This window comes from Schistocerca gregaria, chromosome 1, assembly GCF_023897955.1.
Source record: "Schistocerca gregaria isolate iqSchGreg1 chromosome 1, iqSchGreg1.2, whole genome shotgun sequence".
In the NCBI taxonomy this organism is placed as follows: Eukaryota; Metazoa; Arthropoda; class Insecta; order Orthoptera; family Acrididae; genus Schistocerca; species Schistocerca gregaria.
The window spans coordinates 867907169-867928632 of NC_064920.1; the positions used below are offsets into that span (position 1 = coordinate 867907169).

General features: G+C 40.5%; 1 protein-coding gene across 7 annotated transcripts in view; it reads right to left on the reverse strand.

The window, feature by feature from the left end:
- The window catches only part of LOC126273100 (deoxyribodipyrimidine photo-lyase), a 102469-nt gene that overhangs the window by 18756 nt on the left and 62249 nt on the right, over positions 1–21464 (reverse strand). For all 7 annotated transcript variants that reach the window (XR_007549305.1, XM_049976563.1, XM_049976530.1 and 4 more), the window contains exons 6-9: positions 19720–19878; positions 19267–19465; positions 2543–2735; positions 800–1041 (exon numbers count right to left, since the gene is read on the reverse strand). Coding sequence is in view for 6 of the 7 variants with exons in the window: in XM_049976563.1 (XP_049832520.1) it covers positions 800–1041; positions 2543–2735; positions 19267–19465; positions 19720–19878 (793 nt within the window). In the remaining variant the exon portion in view is untranslated. The remainder of the gene's footprint in view (positions 1–799; positions 1042–2542; positions 2736–19266; positions 19466–19719; positions 19879–21464) is intronic.

Consider the following 21464-nt stretch of genomic DNA (forward strand, 5'->3'; position numbering starts at 1 on the left):
CAGTAACAATTCGATGTAAAATTGATTTTATTTCATGTCTTTGAAACAAAATTTGACAAATGGTTTTTCAGTTTTCCATCTTTCTTTCATTCAATTCATGTGGCACCCATTTTCCACACTTTTGAATCTTTCCCATAGCTTTCAAACGGTCAGAAATTGTTTGTTGTGCAGCATTTAGCATTGCTGCCATTTGCTTCTCACTCAAAGTATCATCTTCATCCATTACTACGCAATTCAGCGTCTTCGAACTTTTTTGGTGGTCTTGCATGTTCTTCATTTCTTACATCAAAATCATTATTTCTGAACCGTTGAAACCATCTTTTGCAGGTTGCTTCTTTTAGAGCATGATCACCATATGCCTCGACAATATTTCGAGGTGACTCTGCAGCACCTTTTCTTTTCTTTTTTTTTTTTAATGAAAACAAAAAATTAATGCTTTCCGTAAATCATCACTTTCTGGTACAAAATTTGCATTGTTAACATGATGGAAACATATGATGAGGTTTGTTCCATGACTTGATGTATACTAAATATCTTTGACAGATGTCATACCAACCCAACAAAAAAAAATATTAAGGCTTGTTCACAACAAATGTTCCCTATCGACACATTTGTATCTTAACGCTTATTTCATACCGGCACACCTGGTACAGTGGCATCTTGGCATAGATTTTAAAGTATCTTACAGATGTTTATGAAACTTCTGTTACACTGAAATTTGATCTATCAGAACCATTAATACTGACAAATTTTCTTTGATGGCAGGAATTTAAAAAAAAAATTAATATGGCATACAAACCGACAAATCCATTAGGATCTCCTCCATCCAATGAGTATCTATCATTTAAATAAATTGCGATTCTTAAAGCTTCTTCTGGCGATGGTGTCCATTCTAATATCTTCTTTGCCCAATACATACGCATGAAGCCGTGTATTTTTCCATCCTTCACTAACTGAATTTGGGCAGAATTCCATAAATCATCATGTGTTAAAGACTTCTCCAATTCTTCACAAGTGTATATATATGACCTCTTGTCCTTTCTGAAACATAATTCAGTCAAAGGTAGTCATTTTCCACAAGGAACCTTCATAAATGGGAAATTATGAAGGGAACAGTCGACATCTAGTACTGAATTTAAACATTCTTGCCTGAAGAAACAAAGGTTTATCATTTTGGACTTTTAATTCTTATTAACCATTTAATTATAATTTCTGCTGACCAACTTAGGCTGTCACATTCATAAAATATGGAACATTTTTTCCAGCCAGGTACAGTACTTTTCAGTATTATGCTACTAAACTGTTTGCTATGTCAGATTATGAATAAGAGTGTCAGTGTTCCACAAAAGTAACACCCTTATCTCCATCAGATTAAGTGTTAGTTTCAGCACTTGGAAATGTGAATGGGTCTTACACTTTTCACTACACATTATGAAATAGGAACCTTGTTAATCTGAATCAAAGAAGTCACATTTCTGTTATGAAATAGGAACCTTCTTATTTTGAATCACAGAAGTCTCGTTTCCAGAAATAATGTCAATTGAAACTTCCTGACAGATTAAAATTGGCAGACTGGAATGCAACTGTTTCATTGTTCAACAGTTAGCCATCCACAACTAAGAGCCTGACAAAGTTTCATTCTACAAGTACCTCCCCCAATATTCCTGCTCTCAATGGAGGAAAGTATCGAAGAGAGCCATTGTGGAATTCACAAAAGCATGTTGCATACTGATGGACCCTCATTGTTTTGACATCAGTTGTTTATGTGAATGGCTAAGTTAACAGAGGGCTATGATCCAGTTTTAAGTCCCTGCCCAGAACTCTGTTGTTATCTACTACAGTTGTTCATAAGCTCCACATCAGAATAAAAGTTTTATTCTAGAAGGCCTGCAGTGTTCATTAGTCCCGGAAACTAACTTATCCAAGTGTGTGGTGATGAATAGACATTTTTATACATAGGAAGTTACAGACATTTTTAGGACACTTATGTCTCTCTTAAGTAGTTGAGAACTGTGGTCCAGTAATGCCTACAATTTGAAGATTTTATCTTCAACTGAAATACACATGTGGATTACTCCCAAAGAGGATAATTATTCTCAATTCATATTTCTTACCACTAGTGCCTAATTTCAACATTTGCTTAACATACACTGCTTTCTTTGTCACATTGTTGTTAAGACTAAGACATTACAGTAAAACACATTCGACTTACACCATTTTCGTATATATACATTTACATAGCACACTGACAACCAACTGATTCTCTGCTGAAGTGCTGAGACATACATCCTGAAACATAAAGAGCATCTGATAGTTTTTGGCAATATCTAACTTGCATTATCCCAAAATATGACTAGTCATGTGGGATGACACAGTAACTCCAAGACATCATTCCATCACATCTACCATTTACAAGTTATCGAGGCAGTGTTGAATTTTATCACATCTGTATTTGGAAAATACCTGCAAAGGATCAAATTGTATGCCCCAGAACAATAATTCACAGAAACTGATAAGGCAACTAAAAATTATAAAGTTATACCTGTGATCATTTAGGGTCTTCAATGCCCACGCATTTGTTCCCTCAATACTGTCGTACTTGTCATTGTAAAAGCAAAAATTATCTGACAGTTCTCGACGGATAATTGCTTCCTCACAGAAGGCATCTACTGACTCTGTGTATTTGGATCTGTATGCCTTCACTTCAAGAATAGCTCTTTGAACAGAGATATGGCCTGTAAAATAAAATTTGATTCTATTATTTATCTTTCTTATCTAATACAAGAAATTGTTCATTGATAAATCTGTCTTGTGAGTATATAATTTTAAATACCTTTTACAAATTTCTTTATTTACCACCAATCTTCAAATACTTTTGAAGATACTGTATTAAATCTGTCAACTCTTAACTTTGGTATAACACTTGAAAGAGGTTTTGATTTATAATCTATTTCTTTATTTTATAGCAGAAATAACTTGGATTTTGTATTATTATTAAGTGCAAATATACATTTCCAAAATATATTAACCTGATTTTAAAGAAATAAATCCCACAATTAGAAACATATGTGCATATCTTCAATTATGTGTGTGGTGTAATATCATTACTTTTGGTAAATTGATGTGTCACCTAAGGTCTACCTGGCTGATGAATTATGACAGCCACAGTGAAATTATTTGTTATTAGTCAATTTGTTTAGAAATTTAAACTGTTGGTGCTGCAACTACCAATTTTGCGTGTGCACCGCATCATAGTTCACACCTGAAGTCTGTGCTCGGTTTGACCACTAGAGGCCACCCGATCTGCTAATATGGAAGCAGTTACGTGTGCAGCCAGCTGGCTATACTCCATGTTGGCACTAATGTCTATAAAGCCAAACCACAAGGCTCCACCGGCCACCTGTGTATTGCTGACAGTATTGAAACTCGCCTTCCATGTGTGTGTACTGTCTGGGCAATAATTTACAGTGTTCTTGGATTAGAACAATTTTTTGGTGATGAGTACAGTTTCGATTCCACACGTCCCACTTCAGTCACTGACTCTTTGCGTTTAATTTCCATAGAGGCAGTGCTTAAATCTCTTCTCAAGAAACAGCGTGTGCTGACAGTTGCTATTTCCAGTTTAACAACTACAATGGCAAACCTGCAGCCCCACCAACAACATATCTGTTACCATTCCTTTGGTACAACAATGCACCAGAAGACTGGGGTACTTGCAAAAAAAACAAAAAAAAAAAAAAAACTGCGACAACATTTCCAGCCACCTGCAGTACCAGACATAAACTTCTGCAAGGCCCTTTTTAGTCTTGGATTTCACTTTGCATGCATCAGGTGCTGTGTTAGCTCCCACCATCAAAAGAACCTTCAGGAATTAATTCCTCTCACCCCTCCAAGCCTTCAGACAGTTCACAAGGGAATGTGGACACTACTGCAGCAGCCCAACAGATGTCTCAGCAGAATATAGATAATTGTCATTCATGACAAAAGCAGTCTGCTCCACAACAGCAACAACCTCGTGCTCCGCTGCCTTTGTGCCCCTCTTGCTTCATTTCAACACGAACAGATCACGTGTCCCGAGTGTTGGGCAATGCATGATAGATGCCAGAAGAAAGGACGTATTGCTTCCCTATGTAACGCCTTTCCAAACATAAGTGAGGACGAAACAAACACAGATGCAAACAATGTATCAGCAGTGATGATGTCTCAAAGCAAGTTATACATTGAACAACAAATCACTGGAATGCAGGTGTATTCATGTGCAGCAGCAACGTTGGTGAATTCTCAGATTTATGTGGACTTGCATTCTCCCCCTCTGGTTCCAGTGTCATGGAGGCTGGTGAGTGATAATGAACAGCAGATTACCAGTCTTGGAAAAAGGTTCCTGCATCTGTGGCTTACAAAGCTATGGCTCGTTCACAAACATTTCTAGTTGTGGACAATGCTTACACTGAAAATCTGTTTGGTTTGGAGGCTTTTAAACCATTTGGATTGTCCATCAATGATGAAGTGCATTTTGTTTCTGATCCAAGTTCCGTGTCAACCATTAACTGCTCCCTGAGCCGAATTTTCCTCTCATTTTTTCCAGGACTTGGTTGTGTGATAGAATTTCAGGCTCATATTATGATGAAATAGTCTGCCCACTTCAATTTTTTCCTGGCCCATCTGGTATCATTAACTTTATGGAATCAAGTAAATGAAGAATTAGATTGCCTTCAGATTGTTGATGTCAACAACACTAGTAGTCTAAAAACATACCAGTAAATTACGCTTCTGTGGTGATATTTAAAAAATTTGTTAATGCACAGTCAATCACTGATACCTATCCTTTGCCGCACTCTGAGAAGCTGTTAGTTAAACTGTCAAGAGCCATTATTTTTTAAAGACTGGCTCAGCAGAGGCTTATTTCAGTTGCTGCTCAACGAGGGGTCTAAATGCCTGCTAGTTATCAATATCCCATTTGGGCTTCATCATACCAGTGTTTGCTCTAAAAGCATTGAAAAACAGCTAGTGCACTTGGCACACCAAAAAGCAAATTACTGCATACGTTTCAGCCTGCATCAACTGTTCACCAGACGTAGCAGTGTCTGGTGCCTCTACAGAAATAGATCTGCAGAACCTTCACACACTATTTTCTGTTTTTACAGTGTACAGGGTTAAAGTACAATTTGGACAAGATACAGTTTTTTCAACCACCCATTATTTATTAGGATTTTGAAATGTAGCATGCTGGCATTAAGCTACTGCACCAGCATACTGATGCTATTGCCACGTTGCCACACCCCATGTCCATCAAGGAATTACAGGCATTTTTATGCAAAATTGTGTACTAACACAAATTCGTCCCCTTGCCTAGTCACTTTTTAGTTAGGCTACTGCCTTGTGTTAGTGATGGACCTGTCTCAGATTTGGCACTGTCCTTGCTCGTAAGTATGTGGACGGACCTGAATGCCCTATTGCATTTGCCTCTAAATCCTTAAATTCTGCGTAATAGCATTGTTCTCAGATAGACAAAGAAGATTTGGCAACTGTGCATACTCTAAAAAAAATTCATGTTTATCTAAATGGGTTTCGTGGTGGACAAAGCCGCACATTGTTTACAGCAGTAGGCTCTTTTCCTGTCACAGTACAATTATGAGATACATTTTTGACCATGTAAATGCTGACGCCTCATAACATTTGCCGGTCAGTCTGGATCCAGAGTTTGACAAATAAGGATTACATTGTTTTCATTTAGATATGGAGGTTCACAATGTTGTGGATGGTTTCCCTATTACTAATATTGCACCTGTGGTAGCTGTGGATCTTGTTTTAAATAAAGGTGTTTCTTTTGGGCAACACAGCTGACCTCACAAACTTCCGGGCCATGCTTCTGATCCTTTTCGAATTTATTTAGCATCACAAAATCGTCTTTCTGTTTGGGATTGTTCATTAGATGTGGACCACTGGAGTGTGTCACGTACAAAAGCGTTAGCAATCAGACCTTTTTTTGCCCAGGCACAGATGGGGAAATAGTAGAAGTTGCTGCAGCCTGTCCATGTGTCACCCATCAGGCAGCTCCCTCTGCTTTTTTGACACCTTGGCCAGACCCACAGCAGCCTTCAAAACAATGAAATTAACAGATGAAGATTTACTAATAATTGTGGAGTTCCTGTGGAATTATTAAGAGAATTACATCTAGAAAATGGGAAGAATTAAACCAGAGGAGAATAGACATCCTCTTTAATTTTTAAGGAACAGTGAGTGGATTGCTGACCTTCAAGCACTAGCAAGACGTTGCAGGTTCAAGTGTTGTTCTACATAAAATTACAGTGATGTTATGCTATGTGACATAATCATGCGAAATGTGTCAGATGTCTGCTTACATGCTGCTATATAAAATTGTCAGACCTGAATCGGAAAACGGTTCTGTCAATTATAGTGTCTGCAAGTTTTGTAGACAGAACTGAAATTGATTTTGAGCCTCCATTAATCTCCCTTGTTCATAGTACAAGGCACTCAGTGCACAGTTATTGTTAGAGCGAACAAAAACCAGGCTCAGTTTAAAGGTAAAGGTAAAACCTTCTGTACATGTTGTACATGAGATGTACATCATAATAAGGGAAGGAAGTCTTGCCCATGGTGCTTTTCTACTCATGAAAGAAAAGCATGTCCTTGTCAAATGTGGTAAGCAAGGTCATATACAGACCATCTGTTTACTATACGTTGACAGGCTGACAGTCTAACACGAAGCCACTGAGTGGCTCTAAGCAAGTGAATATCGTAACGGCCCAGCTAGTGCCGCAAGCACAAATAAAGTCTCACTTTTTCACTTCACAGAAACTTGTGTAATAAGTAAAATGCACTTTTCCAACAAGGATTAGGAAAGGCTACATATTTTGAGGCATACACTACTGTTAAAGAAACTGTGCAACCAAGATTTTATTGTGCTAGGCATGTGCACCCCGCCCCAGCCCCGTCATTCTCAAAAAGCCATCAGGAGGTTACCCACAGTAAACCCATGAACTATCGTGGCTTCTTTTCCTCTCGCACAAATGAAGGAATGAATGGGCAGATTGGGATAGGGCAGATTCTTTTCAAACGCGAGGCATTATTACAGTTACTGCTGGACGAGTGGTCCAAGCAATATTTTCTGATTAATACTCACTTCGGATTGTTTGAGTTTCAAAGACCACCATCATCACGTGCTTAGCTCTCACTATTTTTCAACACTTCCTGGAACAATTAATAGCCGAAGTACCATCAAATTTGACCTATCTGGATGGTGCAGTTATCACAGGTTCAAAAAATGGTTCAAATGGCTCTGAGCACAATGGGACTTAACATCTGAGGTCTTCAGTCCTCTAGAACTTAGAACTACTTAAACCTAACTAATCTAAGGACATCACACACATCCAAGCCCGAGGCAGGATTCGAACCTCGAACCATAGTGGTTGCACGGTTCCAGACTGAAGCACCTAGAACCCCTCGGCCACACAGGCCGGCTGTCACAGGTCTTCCGCAAGCTGAACATTTGGCAAATTTAGAGTGTTGATTTCAAGTTCTCACATAGGCTAGCTTAAAGAACAACACAGAAAAGTGCTCCTTCTCCCACAAAGAACTTTAATATTTACAAAATGTCATAAATTCACGGGGTATTCCTCATGCTAATTCATACTTGTCTGTGATCAAAGATTTGTCAGTGCCTCCTAACATAAGGGAGTTACAGGGTGTCATGGGAAAATTAACATATCACATTAAGCTTACTGCTAATGTTGCGCAAACTTCTGCTCTGCTGCATAGGCTCCACCAGAAATGTCAGCAGTTAAAGGATGCACTGTTAAGTCGTCATTGCCTAGTTCATTCTGGCCCCTGTTGCACTACCTGTGGCTGCATCTGTTTACAGGATTGGAGCAATGCTCTATCATCTGATGGGCCCACTGCACAAAGCACAGTTCAATTATGGTAAACCTGAAAAACTATTGCGTTGTCAAGTTCCACAAAAATTTGTACTGTTGGAAGCTCTTTTTGATTACTTATCATTGGCCTTTAACAGCTTTGTTCAATCCAATCCTTCAAAGACTGTCTGGTAGAACAAAAATTGGAACACTAGGCTCTGTTATTGTCTAATTATCAATACAAGTTATTGTACAGGCACTGTCTTGTCGTCTCAGTTACCAGTTAGCATCAGCATCCGATTCGTCTCAGGAATCATGTTATCAAACTGACACTAAAGTTTCTGGAATTCTGTAAAATTTTCCTCTTCATTTTTGGCATATTGCTGGAGCAACTGCTTCCGACCCAGCTCTTCATGTAGTTTTGCAATGTGTGTGCCACAGGTGTCCACATAGTTTGAAAGAAATTCCCCAATCATGCTGCTACTTTTTGAAATTTGCACAAAGGAAGTCACCCAATATTACTGTACTTGACAGGACATGGACACCCAAATTCAGCAAATGACTTCTTGTTGCACAGTTTGTGCGGGGCATCAGTCTGCTCTACCACAATGCTTTTTTTCGGTGTCCACATCTGCCCAGAAGGTGGGCAACACTTCCACATAAATTTCACAAGTCAATTCTGATACACACGAAGATTGTTGGTGGTAGATGAATACAGATAGATGCAATTTGTAGCCCCCCATGACTTCCACCACTGCTGCCAATTCTGTATAGGCTTTGCCCTCTATTTTCTGTCTCTAATGTCTTACTGAGATCCCTGCCTCAGACAATGGACCACAGTTCCTGTCAGCCAATGTTGAACAGTTTTGTGGCGAGAATGGCTTGCATCATGTCGCTAGTGGTCATTTTCGTCCTCAATCTACTGGTGAAGCTGAACAGTTTGAACATTCAAAAGTCACATGGAGAAACTCAGTTCTTGCCACACCTGGGAGCAAGCTTATAGATTTTTCTTTCCTTCTACTGCTCTTTGCCATATGACGTGGAGTCGCTGGCAAAAGTACTACATGGTCATCATCATAGTATCTGTTGCGTCTTCTACAGTTGCCATGGAAATACAGAGCGGGCACAAAGTCTTGCCTTGATTATAAAAATTTATAACAGAATAACCACTAGACATAATAAGTTACATTTGATGCCATTACATTCTTAGATGTTACTAGTTCTTTTTTTTTAAGACCACTTACGTTAGTAAACCTCAATGTGTGCTCCCTTGGTAGTTGGAGAATGTCAAGACGGTATTCCAGTTTCCTTCGCAGAAAACCCATTACTGCTAACATTTACTTATTCGTTTTGCAACATTTTATTGCCCCACAGTTAGAAGAATATCAACCATGGATAATTTTCCAGCTAGATTAAGCACAGAAATCTGCGAGATAGTGTGCCCATGAAACTGGAGTGAGCTGTTCAAGCGTTCGGCAAATTTTGAAGACAGCAAAGTGGAAGTGCTACATCCCACGATTGCTACATGGAATGAGAACCAGGATGACCCAGATCGCAGAATGGAGTGCTGCGAGTGGTTTACTAACATGGTGCACTACGATGAAGAGTTTGCAGAGATGATTGTGTGGTCTAATGAGGCACAGTTAAAACTCAACGGTACAGTAAATCACCACAATTGCATCTACTGAGCTGCCAAAAATCTGAATGTCCATGTAGATAAAGCCGTGAATTTGCCAGGAGTAAATGGGTGGTGTGGGTTGTCTTACCGGGGCTTGATTGGGCCACTCTTCTTTGATGGCACAGTTACCGGTGAGGTGTACCTTCAGAAGCATCAGACATCCATTTTACCTGCCATCCGAGACTTGTATGAAGACAGAAGAGTTTACTGTCAACAAGATGGTGCCCCAGCCTACTACCAAAATCACGTTAGGGTGTATCTCGATGAAAATCTACCAGGAAGATGGATAGGCCATAGAGGTGTTGTGGAGTATCCATCACGTTCCCCAGACCTAGCTCCTCTGGACTTTTACCAGTGGAAAACACTAAAGGACGTCGTTTATCGACAAAAACCACGCACATTAGATGAACTTCGAGAATCAATCGAACATTCATGTGCAAATATACAACTCAACACGTTGCAGTCAGAAGTTCGTGCTGCAGTTCGAAGGCATCATTTGTGTGTGGATGTTAATGGTGGCCATTTAGAACACAATCAATTTCACATGACTGGGGTGGAGCAAAGTTATGTAGTAATAAGACAATATTTTACTCGTGGGTTCTCCTCCTCCTCCACCTGCTGCTGCTTCTTGGCGAGTAGATTTTTTTATCCATCCAATTACATTATATTTTCAAAAATTAATTACTTTCATTGATATGTAAACAATATTTCGTAAGATTAATTAAGTGTGCTGCCTTTTGACTTTGCTAAAGAAAAAGTGTAACTGCAGCAAAGGTACTGTTTATATTTTGTCCATGGTGCAAGAGATTGATTGATTGACTGATTAATTGAGATGGGTTATGGGAGCAAACGGCGAGGTCATCAGTCCTGCGATTCCGAAGTGAGTCACAGAAGAAAGAGGTTCTGCTAAAAGTGGACAGATCCACATCAGGGGAGTCAAATTATAAAATAATAATCGTTAAACACTCACAGTGAAGGCATAAAAGCTGAGACTAAATCTAAAAACTGAAAAAAAGGAGGGTGGTCATGGGGTTACAGACTCAGAACACTGTAAACGTCCCAACTACAATGAACCTGCCCCTGCTCCAAGACTAAAGGAAGAGCCTTATATCTGAAAATAAAAACCACTTTCACAGAGGAAACTGAGGACCAGTTCAACCATCCGTGGATCGTCTGCTAATATTAAATTTAAAGAATCGGGAAGACTACTTAACACGAAGGGCCAAAGAAGGGACTATGTGTGATATCATCAGTCTGGCTCCACAACCACACTGTTTGTGTGTGTGTGTGTGTGTGTGTGTGTGTGTGTGTGTGTGTGTGTGTGTGTGTGTGGGAGGGGGAGGGGGGGGGGGTTGTTACGTATGAGGAAACAATGTGTGAGCTGGGTATGACCAGTGCATAAATGGCATAAAACAGTAGGCTCCTTCCGAGAGAGCGGAAGGAAGAGCATCGAACTGCAGTAGACTCCTTGATCGTGCAGAGTTTATTACTATGAACAGTAACGCTCCAGGTGACATTCCACTTTTGGGCACAGAGAGATTTGACGTAGATCCACATATCCACAGCTGGAATCATTAAAGGAAATTTGGGGTGGGGGTTAAGTATCTGCTTCTCTTGCATAACGGTCATAGTTCATTCCCTGAGATGCTCACATGACTTGGGACGCAGAGAAAGACAACTGAACAGACGGCATGCTCAAAGGCAGGGAGAAGGTCATGGACAGCAGAGACCAAAGGGTGAAGAGAGCAACATCGGTTGATTTCCTGCAGGCTGCCCATGGAGTCTGAACAAATTAAAACACTGTGGAGGGAGGCCTGAGAAATAAAAAGGAGGGCCCTATAATTGCTGGAAGCTCTCCTGTGAATACACAACATGATCCCGGCAATAAATTGTGTTCGAAGCCAGTAGGAAATGTGAAAGCATATTCCACCTTATCGATTGTCTTAGAACCATTAGTGTTAAAGATGGTGCACCCTGGAACTCTGCAAGGATGGCACATACACGATGCCGGTAAACCACAGAAGTGACAGATCTTAGAACCCTTGAATAGGTCAGTCCTAATCCGTGATATAGGCACTATTCAAGTGTGTGTGTGTGTGTGTGTGGGGAGGGGGGGTTATGCGAGGAAAGACGGGGGGGGGGGGGGGGGGAGGAGGAGGAGATTACTGTTTGGGGGGGGGGGGGGGATTATGCGAGGAAAGACAGGGAGGAGGAGGAGATTATTGTCTGTTTAACGTCCCGTCGACAACGAGGTCATTAGAGATGGGAAAGACAGGGGACGAAGTTCAGTGTGTGGAGATGGAGTAAAAGATGGTGGCACCCTGGAACTCCATAAGGATGGCACATACAAGATCCTGGTAAACCATAGGAGCGACAGAGACCTTAGGACCCTGGAATAGCTCGGTCCTAATCCGTGGTCTAGGCACCATCCAAGAGGGAGGTTATGGGAGGAAAGACATGGGATGTAGTACAGAGAGTAGAGATGGAGATCCTGACAGAGGGAAGTGAGACACATGCCAATTGGCAATCCCACCCATGGGCAGGTGTTAGGAGGGAGACAGCCCTCATTAGCAAAGAGCACAGAGTACACAGGATGGTCAGGGAACTGGCAAACGGCAATTGCGTAAGAAACAAGGAGTTGGCTCTGTCGGATATGTGGAGGGGGAATCCCCGCTTCTATGAGGAGACTATCAACACGACTAGTGTGAAAGGCACCAACAGCCGGATGCACCCCGCAATGATGGATAGAGTCAAGGAGTTTCAAAGTGAAAGGAGTTGCTGAGCCATAAACCTGACTACCATAATCTAGTATGGACAAGACCAGATCATAGAAAAATAGAAGAATGGAACAGTCTGCACCCCAAGATGTGTGGGCCAGGAGGCAGAGAGCACTAAGCTTCCGTATACAAGTAGTCTTTAGATGGCGAATGTGGAGCAGCCACGTCAGCTTGTCATCAAAAGTAAGGCCCAAGAAATGGAACTGTGCTACAACATCGAGGAGTTGGTTGCTTAAATAAAGTTCGGAATCGGGGTGTACTATGGGTCTATGACAAAAATGCATAACCCACATTTTGGAGGGGGAAAACTGGAAACAATGGGTGGTGGCTCACACAAAGGCCAATCAGGTGGTGCCTTGGAACTGGTGCTCAGCAGATACTACCTAGTGGGAGCTGCACCAGATCCAAAAATCATAGACGTACAATACTGGGGTAACCAGAGGCCCAACAGAGGTCACAAGCCCATTGATGGCAATGAAAAAAAGTGTGATACTTAGCCAGAACCCTGTGAGATACTATTCTCCTGAATCTGAGTGGTGCTGAGTGAAGTGCCAACTCGAACCCGAAAGAGGCAATGAGATGAAAACTCAGAGATAAAAATGGGAAGGGGACCACAGAAGCCCCTGTCATGGAGGGTAACTAAAATGTGATGGTGCCAAGCCATGTCATACGCCTTATGTAGGTCAAAGAAGACCGTGACAAGGTGCTAGTGCTGAGTAAAAGCCTGTCGGATGGCTGATTCCAACAGGAGTAAATGGTCAGTTGGAAATCGCCATGCCCAGATGCCAGACTGATACCGGGAAAAAAGGCCCAGAGATTCGAGTGCCCAAAATAATCTGAAGCTGACCATCCTTTTGAGAAGTTTAAGAAGTACATTCATCAGGATAATTGGGCAGCAGCTGTCTAGAGGTGTTGGGTTTTTCCTGGGCTTAAGGACGGGGATATCTATACTGTCTTGCCATTCGTGTTGCCTCTGGGGAATATCCAAGTGTTGGATCGTCTGGCTGTGGATGGAATCCGGGCCTCGGGCTGTGTCTCGTGAAAAGCTAAGAGCCTGCACCAATTCCCATTCACTGAAGGGTGAAATTATAGGGCTCAACATGGTGCGGTATGAAACAGGTGGGGGTTTGTTCAACTGTGTGTTACTGCCAGAGACAGGTAGTAGGGTAGTAAGAGGACAACAATGCCATCACAAAGTGAGTTGCAAGATCACCTTGGAGGTTCAGACCTGGACAGTTGACCGTCACTGGCAGCCCAGAAGTTTACGGAGCTTGGACCGAACCTACAATGAAGAGGCCTATGTCCCCAGGGAGGAAACATAGCACTCCCAGCATTCCTTTTCACTCTGTTTAATAAGGTAGTGACCTTAGCATGGAGATGCTTAAAAGTGAGGAGGCTGGTCTGTGAAGCTTAAATCGCTGCAGTGCCCATAGGCGGTCCTGGACTGCAACATCCTTGTTCCACCATGAACCAGTGAACGACAAGGGGGACCTGTGGATAGGGGGACAGCAGTCTCAGCATCATGAAGAATAGTGGCAAAGATGCCTTGCACGACTATATCAATGGAATTTGAGACGGAGGTGTCACAGTTCACAGCACACATATTTAAAAGCCAACTGGCCCTGCGGAATGCCCAACTTGGGGGCCTGTCTGCCTGGCGGCAGCAGGGAAATGATAGAATCACCAGAAAGTGGTCATTGTCACAAAGGTCATCATGGGGGAGCCACGAGGGCACGGAAGGAGATCGTGAGATCGATAGCAGAGAAGGTGCTCTGAGTGGCACTGAAGTGGGTAGGGGAACCATAGTTGAGGAGACACAAATTGAGGTCCATGATAAGATGGTCAATTAGGATACTCCTACCCACTGAAGTGACACTCCCTCACAGTGGGTGGTGGGCACTGAGGTCCCCAAGGAGGAGAAATGAGGGTGGGAGATGCTGGATTAAAGTAGACGGTCCTACATAAGGAAATTGCCTACTTGGAGGGAGGTAGACATTGCAAATGGTGATTGTCAGAGTCGTTTTCACTTGAACCACTACCGCTTAAAAAAGTGTAGAGCCCACCAGATGCTACCCCAGAGCCAGCACGGTTCCAACAGAATTCCTGATAACCACAAAAAGGGAGAAGGGAAGGAAGAGGGGGAGCAGAATCCAGACTGCAGATGCTAGGGAGATATGACTCACACTAAAAAACATGAAATTTTGAAGTAGAGGTCAAACCTCAAATGGGGCGTAAATGCCAGAAAGGCTGAAAGAACAGGCAAAAGAAACAAAATTGGAACCAATACAGGAAACCAGGTAAATAGTCAGGTTGACATAAATCATAACACCGAGGGAGGGAAGGAGGTGGCAATGGGGAAGGAGCGAGGATCTGGAGGGAGGGCAAGGTGAAGGAAATGGAGCCAGGCAAGGAAGAATTGACTGCAATAGCTCGGGGCCCAGTGTGCGCCATGCATGAACTCACAGAAGAATCATGAGCTCCTTGGGGACATGGTGCAAGATGATTTTATGTTTTAATTGGCTGCATGGTGATTACCATAAAAATGAATATTTTATAACAAAAAACACGTTTTTGTGACCATTAGACAGCCAATTTTGTCTTATTTTTTAATCAATAAATGGGTATTATTAAACATTAAATATTACAATGGATATATAAATATAATTAAAAACATATGGACAAAGATTACAAATGAAAAAAGAATAAAAGGAAGGAAAAAGAAAATCATATACCAGTGTTATTTTCACGATACTAGTGCAGCTAGATAAATTCTTTTTCAGCAATTACTCGCAAAGTAGGACCCACCAGGGGTGAATGGCTGCAGGGTGTAATAACGGAGACCCTAACCTCTTCCTAGCGACTAGAAAAATTCTCATTTTATGATAAATGCTAAACAGATGCAAATTCTACCTCATAATATGAACTTACTTAACAGACAGTATTTCATAGCAAACTGTTTACAGATGAGCTATTTTATCAGAGACAGTTCGAAACAGATTTATTTTCTGCATATACCGTATTTTCCAGTATATTGTATTTTACCATATTATACCTTAATTTTTCAACAATTTTGTTAAAAAATAACATTTTTACCATTTTTATTATTAGACTGCAAAGCGGACTAAAAAAAATCTTATTTTATAAAACTGAACTTATTTTTAAAATCTCTGAAAATTGTCATCTGAACTTTCTTCTTCTTCTTCTTCTTCTTCCTCCTGCTCTTCTTCCTCTTCTTCTGCCATCGAGAGCATTACTTATGTTGCACCTCTTGAGAGGTGCAACATAAGTAATGTCTCCTCTCAGTCTAGACCACAACTATTTTATCCACTGACGCACTTGCTTGATTGTAGGTTGTTTTGAAGCTCCCTTCAGCATGAATTCATGTTGGGTTTCATCCATCATCCATTTGTTCCATTTCTCTCTCTTATACACTTTAAATGGCTTATTTATCGAGAAATCAAGAGGCTACAATTGTGAAGCAAGTCCTGCCCAAATAACAGCAAGCTCTGTATTTCCCAATCTCAACTCCATTTTCACAGAATTTTTCAAATGACCGCTAAACTGATCTATCACAAGAGGAGAACTCGTCTTCAATAAAGCGCCTCTCCTCCTCTCCCATACTCTGTTAATCCATAATTTCATACCAGTCTCATCCACCCCTTGTCATACACATGAACACTACCACCTGGCAGTATTTTAAAAGGTTTTGGCTTTTTTTTTTTTTTTTGCACTTGAAAATGATCATTGGATTTAATTTAGTAAAGTCAGAACAACATGAAACGACAACAGTGTAGTGCAATTTTCCACATATACTTATTTTTATAGTTATAGTTTTAGCATCTTTCATGACAACAGTTCTGTTACTCAGAACATCAAATGTCTGAGGAGTTTCATCCATATTTGCCATTTGGGTTATTGCCGCACTGGTTTGCTTCGAAGTTGAATAATAAAGTGAAAGACAACATTTTTTCCTTCACATTCCCTGTGTTATTTTCTGAGATATTATGGTTTTCGTTCATATGCTAAGTCCATGATGCTTCATAAACCTATGGCACCAAAAACGAGGGTCGTCCACAAAGTAAGATCCATTTGGTTATATAAAACAAACGTGTACAGATACAGAAAAAATATTTATTGTACAAAAATCTACAACTGTTAAACTACTTTTCGACATAGCTTTCAAAATTTTGTAGGCACCTGTCATAGTGTGGCCGAAGTTTTCGTATGCCTTCTTCATAGAAGTTGCCACCTGTGTATTCAACCATGTGGTAGCATGTTCTTTCAGCTTGTCATCATCGTGTTGACCACTAAGGACATATTTTTATGTGTAAGAATAGATGAAAGTCAGTAGGAACGAAGTCCGGGCTGTACGGAGGATTCAATTGCGTGAACCAGTTCATCAGTAACCACGTCCACTTCATTCTTCATTGTGCACTTGATCACATCCTCCATTGAACAGTCTGACCCATCTTCAAACCATTGAATCACTCATAGCATTTTGTTCGTAAATATCACACATTTGGCAATGAATTTCCTTTGGTTTAACTTTCTTTGCATTTAGAAAACAAATCACAGATCTTATATCACACGCGGCAGCATTTTCAATTATGGCTGACATTATAAAGAAGCACTACAAAGCACACATCGGCAGCAGCGACCTGAAAATGGTGTACAGTCTTCTCCTTGAGTCAGAGTAACTGCTGCGCATGCTCTGAACTGTGACCGTAGTGCTGTCACGGATAGAAACAGAAACAGAACTTACTTTGTGGATGAGCCTTGCATTTCCATCCTTAAAGTCAATAAAATTTTTCTGGATTTGTGACTGCATTGTCGATATTTAGAACTTCCAAAATGTCATTAGTTTTACATACTGGCAATGCAATCACAAACCCAGAAAATCTTTTATTGACTGCGACAATGACCACGGAAGCCTTCAGTTACATTTAATCCATCCTTAAAGCCTGTTAAGTTCCATTGCAGCACTAGCTTACAAGCATGTATTTGAATATTTTTTTTATTTATTAATTCTAATGCTATTTTGACAATGTCCTTGAATCCATTTCAATATATCATCTACTTTTGGCCATTTTGCATTCAATCCTGTATTTGTGCATTTAGTCTTCCTCATTTTTGCAATTCTTCTGTACCATGCCACCGATCGCAAATGGTTTTCTTCTGTTGGTGGAGCGCCGAAATGCTGCTCTGTTTCCATGTCCTGCTGCATACGCCATTATTTCAATTAATAGTCTGCATCATGAATACCTTTTATTTTTTTCCATTAGGAAACTAGCTACTAACAAAAATATTGTACTGTTACCAATGACACAAATCACTTTCAATTCAAGTTCACTGGCTCCATAGACTGCAATCACCCATCACAGGTTAAGCAGTGTGGCCTCAGTTGCCTGAGATTGCAGGCATGTGTGTGTAAGTTGCGTCTGCGTGATTGTCGTCATCTAATTTTGACGAAGGCATTACTGGCCGAAAGCTATATTTGTGATAGTCTTTTTGTTGTGCCTATCTGCAACTCATCATCTCTGCTATAAGGTGAGAGGCAACTTTCCTTTCCACAATATTGTTATTGTTACATTCCATGCTGTATTTTCCATTGTTTGAGTTAGACAGTGTTCTGTGTGTGTGTGTGTGTGTGTGTGTGTGTGTGTGTTTTAAGGACACACCTGAATTTTGGAGGCAATTTTTCAAGGAAAAAAGTGTCTTATAGTCTGTAAAACATGGTAAATATCAAAAATGTAACCAATTTTCAGTTACCGGAATTGTACTTCACCTGGTGAAGCCCAATTTGGAATGACAATGTGCATAAGAACCTATTAGCAAAATAAAAAGTGTAGGTGTTTGAACTGTAGTTTTATCGAATACCACTAGAGGTTGGAACAATATTCTGCTAACCTCTACAAGCAACTGAGTGATAGCCGTCACCAAATGCTTTGTTGTGCATTGCTCATTGTTTTCTTATTTTGAAATAAGTGAAGCGACCAATTCTGATACATCACAAATTTTCATTACAGCTCTTACAATTGCTGTGAATATCTTTCAGTTTTGCTGTAGGCTGCTTCCCTGAGAAAGGGAGGTAGAGCTTGCTTCCGCGCACCGCTCCTCTCCCCTCTAGCAGTCATCAAAATTCTAATTCGTTTACACTAGTGGCCATCTGCCAATATAGCTTACAGTTCCCACACACTGTGATATAGCGATTGGAAAATAAAATCTGTAATATTTTTTGACTGGCTGAAATTCTTCCCTAATGTTAAAATAGAGTTTGGTTTTACTTCTAGGTGAAGTGCCTTTTCAGTTCTACCTGGAGCGTTGTCAAGTATGGGTTGCCCATGAAAAGTCAAAATTAATAGTCTGAAGATTTTGTAATCGTCGAATTGGGCGGGAAAAGACAAATGAAGTTCAGAAACACATTAAATTGAAGACACGTTCAGTTCCCTGGTGGGGAAAATGCTGCTTCTTTTCAACACAACAATCATTTTTGAAATCTTAAATACAGCCAAACGAAAAAACCAAAGGCCATTTCAGAACAAAGATGTGTTGAAGGATATTCCAGTCAAAAAGTTGCCAATTAGCACTTTTATTCAACAGTCAGTTTCAAAGTTTATCTTTACTTATGTAGCATGACAACTTTTTTTAATTTGAGCATCTAATAATACAAAAACAAAAAAATAAATGCGAATTTTGATAAAAACAGATGCAAATTCTTCCAAAAATAGATGAACTTTTGCCACAAATAGATGCTACATTTTCCAGTCCCTATCTATTCCACTGTCTAGGTGGTTTCAAACTGTCAATCCCATGCCTGGGGACCTGCCATTGTTAGTGAGCAAATGTTGCATGTTGGTTACAGCTCTCTGCTGGATAACTGTAGTTCACAGAATTACTTTCACTTGTTTCTCATGGCATATATATATTTTTCTCTTACCAAAATGAAACCAGGGAGACAGGTTGCTAAGTGCATCAATTGTCGGATCATTCCGCTTGGAACCATAATTTTTTAGACCCTTTGTGCAAAATTTATGCAACATTAAAAGACCCGCCTCAGTGCCTGGAGTTGCCCAAGTCACAGGCTGAACACTTCGATCAGCTTCTATGAATTTTTCAGCTGCTAACCAGTTAGCTTCCTGTAACACCACAGTTCATTTCAATCATTCACATTCAATAAAAGACATTATACCGTTCTTTTCGAGCAATCATAATTAACAAATCATTTGTTATATAAAGCAAAATATAATCCCACATTTAAGAAGAGCAAGAACATAAAATCAGTCACTAAATACATACACGAAAAACAAATAGTCAATATATACAATAAAATAATTAATGAGAAATAAGTGTAACAGATATACTCCCGTTGCTTATGTACAAATTGTCTTACAATAGCATGCTTCTTAGGTGAATGAGGATGTGGCACAACGGGTGGATATTGTGTTAAGTACTCCTGCAGTTTGCTATTAATTTTATTTCGTATTGTCCTGGCAGCATATTCCAATTTATCTGAGGCGATCCAGCACGGAACAATATTGTGAGCATCAACCTGAAACAGACAAATGAACTATCTTCACCCCTTATTCTCCTTGTCTGTACAGGAGGAGGTCTGCAACAGCATTATATATGTCTTGGCGCAATTCTACTCCTATTAGTCCACTGAACCTCCCTCCCATGAACCATGGATCTTGCCGTAGGTGGGGAGGCTTGTGTGCTTCAGCGATACAGATGGCCGTACTGTAGGTGCAACCACAACGGAGGGGTATCTGTTGAGAGGCCAGACAAAAGTGTGGTTCCTGAAGAGGGGCAACAGCCTTTTCAGTAGTTGCAGGGGCAACAGTCTGGATGATTGACTGATCTGGCCTTGTAACACCAACCAAAACGGTTTTGCTGTGCTGGTACTACGAACAGCTGAAAGCAAGGGGAAACTACAGCCTTCGTTTTTCCCAAGGGCATGCAGCTTTACTGTATTGTTAAATGATGATGGCATCCTCTTGGGTAAAATATTCTGGAGGTAAAAATAGTCCCCCATTCGGATCTCCGGGCGGGGACTACTCAAGAGGACATCGATATCAGGAGAAAGTACGCTGGCGTTCTACGGATCGGAGCGTGGAATGTCAAATCCCTCTATCAGGCAGGTAGGTTAGAAAATTTAAAAAGGGAAATGGATAGGTTAAAGTTACATATAGTGGGAATTAGTGAAGTTCGGTGGCAGGAGGAACAAGACTTTTGGTCAAGTGAATACAGGGTGATAAATACAGAATCAAATAGGGGTAATGCAGGAGTAGGTTTAATAATGAATAAAAAAATAGGAGAGCAGGTAAGGTACTACAAACAGCATAGTGAACGCATTATTGTGGCCAAGATAGACACGAAGCTCATGCCTACTACATTAGTACAAGTTTGTATGCCAACTAGCTCTGCAGATGACGAAGAAATTGAAGAGATGTATGATGAAATAAAAGAAATTATTCAGATAGTGAAGGGAGGCGAAAATTTAATAGTCATGGGTGACTGGAATTCGACAGAAGGAAAAGGGAGAGAAGGAAACATACTAGATGAATATGGATTGGGAGTAAGAAATGAAATAGGAAGCCACCTGGTAGAATTTTGCATAGAGCACAACTTAATCATAGCTAACACTTGGTTTAAGAATCATGAAAGAAGGTTGTATACATGGAAGAACCATGGAGATACTGAAAGGTATCAGATAGATTATATAATGGTAAGACAGAGATTTAGGAACCAGGTTTTAAGTTGTAAGACATTTCCAGGGGCAGATGTGGACTCTGACCACAATCTATTGGTTATGAACTGTAGATTAAAACTGAAGAAATTGCAAAAAGATGGGAATTTAAGGAAATGCGACCTGGATAAACTGAAAGAACCAGAGGTTGTACAGAGTTTCAGGGAGAGCATAAGGAAACAATTGAGAGGAATGGGGGAAAGAAATACAGTAGAAGACGTATGGGTATCTCTGAGGGATGAAGTAGTGAAGGCAGCAGAGGATCAAAAAGGTAAAAAGACGAGAGCTAGTAGAAATCCTTGGGTAACAGAAGAAATATTGAATTTAATTGATGAAAGGAGAAAATATAAAAATGTAGTAAATGAAGCAGGCAAAAAGGAATACAAACA